The sequence below is a fragment of the Serinus canaria genome, chromosome 2, assembly GCF_022539315.1.
Source record: "Serinus canaria isolate serCan28SL12 chromosome 2, serCan2020, whole genome shotgun sequence".
NCBI classification, from domain to species: Eukaryota; Metazoa; Chordata; class Aves; order Passeriformes; family Fringillidae; genus Serinus; species Serinus canaria.
In genome coordinates this window covers 150,863,092-150,870,690 of record NC_066315.1, presented here as the reverse complement: position 1 = coordinate 150,870,690, position 7,599 = coordinate 150,863,092, and the positions used below count along the sequence as shown (strand labels likewise).

General features: G+C 52.4%; 1 protein-coding gene across 1 annotated transcript; it reads right to left on the bottom strand.

Moving 5' to 3' along the window:
- Nucleotides 1–291: 291 nt before the first annotated feature.
- On the bottom strand, nucleotides 292–4,672 carry LOC103824888 (leucine-rich repeat-containing protein 14). Its single transcript, XM_050970327.1, is given in 3 exon segments — nucleotides 292–889; nucleotides 891–1,251; nucleotides 3,953–4,672. Coding segments are annotated over 3 exon segments (1,008 nt in total). The 5' UTR covers nucleotides 4,318–4,672; the 3' UTR covers nucleotides 292–607.
- Between the last annotated feature and the right edge of the window lie 2,927 nt (nucleotides 4,673–7,599).

Genomic DNA, 7,599 nt, shown 5'->3' with positions numbered 1-7,599 from the left:
TAACGAAATCCTGGAGTCACGGGATCACTCAGGCTGGGAAAGACATCCAAGAGCACTGAGCCCAACCTTTGAGACTCCTGGAATTATGGGATCATGGAATTGTGGGATAACAGAATCACCGAGTCATGAACTGTTGGGATAACGGAATATTGGGATGGTCACATCTTGGAATCACGGGGTCACCGAGGTCAGAAAAGACCTCCAAGACCATCGAGTTCGGCCTTTGAGAATCCTGGGATCATGGATTATGGGATAATGGAATCACTGAGTCATGAACATAGGGATAACAGAGTCACGGGACCATAGGAATATCGGGATAATGAAATCAGGGAATCATGGGATCATTGAGATTGGAGAAGACCTCCAAGACCATTGAGACCAACCTTTGGGAATCCTGGAATCAAGGAATTCCAGCATCTTGGAATGATGGGACAATGGAAACACTGAGTGACGAACTGTTGGGATAACGGAATCACGGGAGCATCGGGATAATGAAATCCTGGATTTCAGGATCACTCAGGCTGGAAAAGACCCCCAGGATCCCCAGCCCTCGGGAATCCCCCGGGAGCGCGGGAAGGGCCCGGCCAGGCCCCGCTCGGTGAGGAACTCACCAGAGGATCTGGCGCAGATTCCCGGAGAGCCGGGAGGATCCCAGGTTGAGCTCGCGGAGGCTGGGCAGCATTCCCAGCTGCCCGGCCAGGCACCGGATCCCGATGGCCGATTCCGGCGTCGGGCGCCGCACGTCCACGTTGCTGTACTGGAGCTTGAGGCTGCGCAGCTCCGGGAAGCGCGAGAGGTGCGGCAGGATCACCGAGAGCCCGGTCAATCCCAAATTGTTGAACCGCAGATCCACCCTCCGCACACAGGAAGGATCCAAGGTTTCCAGCAGAGCTCACGATCCCGGAGGCCGAGAGCTCCTCGGCCTGGAGCTCGCGGCACTTGAGGCGCAGCGGGCCGGCGGCTCCGGTCTGGAGCGCGTCGCGCAGGATCCCGTAGGACGTTCCGTTGACGAACAGGTCGGCGTGGACGTCGACGCCCGGGGGCTGCGGAGCGGCCGCGGCCGTGGCGGCTCCGGAGCGACCTTTGTGCCGCTTGGATCCGCGCCTCTGGAATTCCCGCTGGTGCTTGGACACCTCCACGCAAGCCTTGGCCAAAGCCACCGTGCCCGACCAGACGCTCATCCCGTCCGGAGCGCGGCCGGCCGGATCATCCGGAACTCCCGTCACGTCCAGTACGCGTAGGCGGCACCCGCTGGGAAAATTGGGAAAGGAATCATCAAAAATGGGAAGGAACCATCAAAAACAGGGGGAAACCATCAAAAATGGGAAGGAAACCATAAAAATTGGGAAGGAACCATCAAAAATGGGAAGGAACCATCAAAACCAAGAAGAAACCATCAAAAACAGGAAGGAACCGTCAAGGAAGGAACCATCAAAAACAGGAGGAAACCTCAAAACTGAGAAGGAACCATCAAAACCAAAAAGAAACCATGAAAAACTGGGAAGGAAACAATTAAAAATGGGAAGAAACCTTGAAAAATGGGAGGAAACCGTCAAAAAAACGAAAGAAATCGTGATAAATGGGAGGAAATAATGAAAAATGTCAGGAAATTATCAAAAAGGGAAGGGAACCATCAAAACCAGGAAGGAAGCATTAAAAAATGAAAGAGACCGTTAAGGATGGGAAGGAACCATCAAAAACGTGAGGAAACCATCAAAAATGGGAAGGAAACATGAAAACTGGGAAGAAACAATCAAAAAATGGGAAGGAACCATAAAAATGGGAGGAAACCATCAAAAATCAGAAGGAACCATAAAAAACGAGAAGGAATCATGAAAAACAGGGAAAAAAAATCAAAAATGGGAACAAACCATCCAAAACAGGGGGGAACTAAGAAGGAACCGTCAAGGAAGGAGCCATCAAAAATAGGAAGGTACCATCAAAAACGGGAACCATCAAATAGAAGGAACCATCAATAACAGGAGCAAACCATTAAAATTGGGAGGAAATCATAAAAAATGGGAAGAAATAATAAAAAAAAGGAAGGAAGCATCAAAAATGGGAAGGAACCATTAAAAACCAGAAAGGACCATCAAAAACGGCAAGAAAGCATCGAAAACAAAGGCAACCATCAATAACAAAAGAAACCATCAAAAATTGGAAAGAACCATCAAATCCAGGGAGGAACCATCAAATAAAGGGCAAGAAACCATCAAAACCAAAAAGAAATTTGAAAAACTGGAGAAAACCTTCAAAAACTAGAAGAAACCCTCAAAAATAGGTAGAAACTCAAAACAGGAAGAAACCATCAAAAATGGGAAGGAACCATCAAAAATGGGAAGGAACCTTCAAATACAAGAAGAAACCCCCAAAACCAAAAAGAAATTAAAAACTGGAGGTAATGATCAAAACCAGGAGGAAACCATAAAAATGGACAGAACTGTGAAGGAATCATCTAAAGTGGCAAGAAAGCATCAAAAATAGGAAGGAACTGTCAAGGAAGGAACCATCAAAAATGGAAGGATCCATCAAAAACAACAAGAAGCCGTTAAAAATGGGAGGAATCCATCAAAAATGGGAAAGAACCATCAAAACCAAGAAGGAACCATGAAAAACAGGAGGAAACCATTAAAAGTGGGAGGAAATCATAAAAAATGGGAAGAAAGAATCAAAACCAGGAAGGAACCATCAAAAATGGGAAGGAACCGTCAAGGAAGGAACAATCCAAAATGGGAAGGAACCATCAAAAATGGGAAGGAACCATGAAATACAAGAAAGAACCATCAAGACCAGGAAGGAACAGTGAAAACCAGGAAGGAACCGTGGAAACCAGGAAGGAGCCATCAAAAATGGGAAAGAACCATCAAAAACTAGAAGGAACCATGAAAAACAGGAGAAAACCATCAAAAATGAGAAGAAACCATCAAAAACAGGAAGGAAGCATCAAAAATCGGAAGAAACCATGAAAAATGGGAAGGAACCATTAAAAATCAGAAAGAACCATCAAAAATGGCGAGAAACTATCAAAAACAAAAAGAAACCATCAAAAATGTGAGGAAACCATAAAAAATGGGGAGGAACCATCAAAAATGGGAAAGAACCGTCAAGGAAGGAATCTTAGAAAATGGCAAGGAACCATCAAAAGCAGGAAGGAACCATCAAAAATGGGAAGGAACCATCAAAACCAGGAAGGAACCATCAAAAATGGGAAGGAACCATAAAATACCAGAAGGAACCATCAAAATGGGAAGGAACCATAAAATACAAGAAGGAACCATCAAAAATGGGAGAAACCATCAAAACCGGGAAGGAACCATCAAAAGGGGAAGGAATTGTCAACAAAGGAATAATCTAAAGTGGGAAGGAACCATCAAAAATGGGAGAGAACCATCAAAAATGGAACCATCAAAAATGAGAAGAAACAATGAAAACCAGAAAGGAACCATCAAAAATGTGAAGGAACCATCAAGGAAGGAACAGTCTAGAATGGGAAGGAACCATCAAAAACAGGAATGAACCATCAAAAATGGGAAGGAACCATCAAAAATGGAACCATCAAAAATGGGAAGAAACCATCAAAAATGGAACCATCAAAAATGGGAAGAAACGATCAAAACCAGGAAGGAACCATCAAAAATGGAACCATCAAATATATGAAGGAACCATCAAAACAAGGAAGGAACCATCAAGGAAGGAACAATCTAGAATGGGACGGAACCATCAAAACCGGGAAGGAACCGTCAAGGAAGGAACCATCAAAACCAGGAAGGTACCATCAAAAATGGGAGGGAACCATCAAAAATGGGAAGAAATGATCAAAACCAGAAAGGAACCATCAAACCCAGGAAGGAGCTCTGAAAACCAGGAAGGAACCACGAGAACCAGGAAGGAACCATCCAAGGGCTGAGGAGGAGCAGAGGCGGCGGCCGTGCCAGAGGCGCCCAGAACCCACCTGGCGTCGTGTCCGGGCTCCTCCAGCTGCCGCCGGAGCTGCGCCACCACGGCCAGGATGACGGCCTGGACGCAGAGCTTGCAGGGATGGTCCCGCAGCAGCTCCCGACGCCCCACCAGCCGCTGGAAGTTGAGCACCGGGAAAGGCCAAGCGGCCACCAAATCCCGCAGCACCAGGGGTCTGCCGTCCAGGAACGCCGCTTGGAAGAGGATGGGGTAGAGGTGGGCGGGCAGGGAGGGCAGGGGGTGGTGGGCGACGACGCGGCGGGCGCAGAGGAAGAGGAGGGAGTCTGAGTATCCCGGCGGGAGTTGGCGCTTGGGGATGCACGGCGGGATTTGGGTGGAGCGGCTGCGTGACGGAGCCATGGAAGCGGTTCCGGGGCGGGGCGGGGAATGTTCCGGAATTCCGGGGATTTCCCGCCCCCGAGGGAAGCTGTGGGAGAAAAGGAGGGAAATGGGATTTGGGGGGGGGATTTGTGAGTGGAGGGTCCCTAAAATGGGGGTCTGGAACGGCCCGAAGTGAGACGCACCCAGGGATCCCCCAAACCTGTCCAGGGACCCCAAAACTGGTCTAGGGACACCCAAACCTGTCCAGGGTCCCCAAAACTGGTCTAGGGACACCCAAAGTGGTCCAGAGATCCCCCAAACCTGTCCAGAGACCCCAAAACCAGCCCAGGGACCCCAAAACTAGCTCAGGGACACCCAAACCTGTCCAGGGATCCCAAAACTGGTCCAGGGACACCCAAACTGGTCCAGAGATCCCCCAAACCAGTCCAGACACACCCCAAAACCAGTTTAGGGAACCCCAAACCAGTTTAGAGACCCCAAAACCAGTTGAGGGACCCCAAAACCAGTCCAGACATACCCCAAAACCATTTCAAGGACCCTAAACCAATCCAGAAACCCCTAAACCAATCCAGGGACCCCAAAACCAGTTTGGAGAACCCTAAACCAGTTTGGGGACCCCAAAACCAGTTTGAAGAACCCTTAACCAGTTTCGGGACTCCAAAACCAGTCCAGAAACCCATAAATCAATCCAGGGATTCCCAAACCTGGCACAGGGACCCCAAAACCAGTCCAGGGACCCCAAAACTATTTTGGAGAAACCTAAACCAGTTTGGGGACCCCAAAACCAGTCCAGGCACACCCCAAAACCAGTTCAAGGACCCTAAACCAGTCCAGAAAGCCATAAATCACTCCAGGGATCCCCAAACCTGGCCCAGGGACCCCTAAACCAGTTTGGGAACCCCAAAACCACTTCAGAGACCCTGCAAACCAGTCCAGGGTCCCCAAAACCAGTCTGGCACTCCCAAACCAATCCAGGTACCCCAAAACCAGTTCAGAGACCCCAAACCAGTCCAGAGACCCCAAACCACTCTAGGGACCCCCAAACCAGTCCAGGGACCCAAAATCAGTCCAGGGACCCCAAAACCAGTTCAGAGACCCAAAACCAGTCCAGGGACCCCAAATTCAGCCCAGGGACCCCCCAAAACCAGTCCAGAGACCCCCCAAACCAGTCCAGGGACCCCAAACCAGTCCAGCCACCCCAAACCCAGTCCAGGCACCCCCAAACCACTCTAGGACCCCAAAACCAGTCCAGGGACCCCCCAACTCCCCCCAGATGAGCCCCGGGACCCCCGAACCTTTCACGGGGCTCCCCAAATCCCCCTAACCCAGCCCAGGGACCCCACCCCGACCCCCAAAACCCACCCCAGGGATCCCTTAAAACCAAACCGAGGAACCCCAAAACCCAACCCCCCCCCTCCTCATCCCCACCCTGGGGACCCCCCCCAGCCCCCCCAAATCCCCTCAGGGACCCCCTCCGGACCCCCAATCCAGCCCGTCCCACCCACAGGGTCCTTCCCATCCTTGCCAATGCAGCCCGGGACCGCTCCCCAACCCCCCTAAACCCCTCCAAGGAGAGCCCCCAGACCCTCTAAACTCCCACGGGGTCCCCCCAATCTCCTGAGTCCCCCCAGGGACCCCCCGAACCCCCAAACCCGCCCTGGCGCCCCCCCCAACATGGCGTCCCCCACTCACCGCCTGCCCGCAGCCCCCACCCGCCCCCGCCCGTACGGAAGCTCCACCTCCGGGTCTGCGCGCTGCGTCCGCCAATCAGCGAGCGGGATCCGCCCTAGCGGCGGAACCTCGCGATATTATTGGCTCGCACATCTGTCTGTCAAACTTAGTCGTAGCGTCTCATTGGTTGTGGGTGTGTAGGCGGGCGCTTCTCAAAGGTCTGGTGTTTATTGGCTTGCTTTGCTGTCAATCACTAATCTCTGCCTTCCCATTGGCTAGCGCGCGGCAGGAGCGGGAGGTTCGCTCTGAGGCGGCCCCGGGTTCACCCCCGAGCTCCCCATGATTCCCGATCCCGATCCCGATCCCGATCCCCGATCCCGCGGCCACGGAGCGGCACCGGGAGCTGAGGCCGCTGCCGAAGCGCTGGGAAGAGAAATCCCTGCGGGAACGGCGGCGCAAACGCAGCCCGGTCCTCCTGAGGGCCCGCGGCGGGAATTCGTGAGGGGAGAATTCCTGAGGGGAACTCCTGGAATTGGTGTGGGTGGGGTTGGTCTGGGGGGGTTTGGGGGGGGCTTTGTGATGATTTTGGGGATCCCGGGAAGTTTCTGGGGCGGTTTTGGGGCGCTGGAGAGGGAGAGGCTCCCTGGGCTGGTTTGGGGTTCCCTCTGGGGTTTTAGGGGGGCTTGGCGGGTCCCTGGGATGGGAGGAGCCTTTTGGCGCTTTCCCCTATAGATTCTCTCATAAAAGCCCCCACTTGCTCTCCTGATCCAGGTCATAAAACACTCGCGGCTTCTTTGTCGCCATAGCGACCGGTGACGCCGCGGTGCCACGCCCTGTCGCGACAGCGGCGACCGGAAGTGGCGCCATGGGGGACCAGAATGCGGGGAGCACCTTCTCAGTCCGGTGCGGTGCTAAAAAGGCTCCGGGTGGAACCGGCAGCGGTGGGACCGGAGGAGCACGGCCCTGGGGACATTTGGGGACACTTGGGGACAGGCAGAATCCCAAATTCCCGCCGCCCATCCCAAATTCCCGCTCTAAAGGTACCAGGAACCAGCAGCGCTTTCCATACGGAGCTTTATTCACACGCGGGAGGGGCCGCAGCCCCCCCAAATACAGAATTCGGCGGCCCCTTTTTGGGGGGACCCCAAAATCCAACCCCCCCGCCCCCCCCCGAGGTGGGGGTTGGGCAAGGGAGGAAAATTCCCGAAGAAATTCCCGAGGGAATTCCCGGCATCGGGGGGAATCCTGGGAAAACCCCGGGGGAGGGAGCGAGGGCCGGGTCTGTCCCTTAAATTCGGATTTTTATAATTTTTTTTTTCCAGTATTTTTTTGGCTTTTTTTTTAAATTTTAATAAATTTTAATAATAATAATAATAAATAAAAACCTCGAGGCTTTAAAAAAAAAAAAACAAAAAAGAAAAAAAAAACCAAAAACCCGCCGGGAAACAAAAAAAATGATTTAAAAATTAATGAGTGAGCCCCAGAAATTAATTAGGAATTAATTAAAACTTAATGAAGCAGACGCAGAGGAAAAAGGGGGGGGGGGAGGGGGGGTCCCCTGGCAGTGAGCAGAGCTGGGAGGTAGCGCTGGCTTGTCCCCACCACCCCCACTTTGGGGACCCCCCCCGC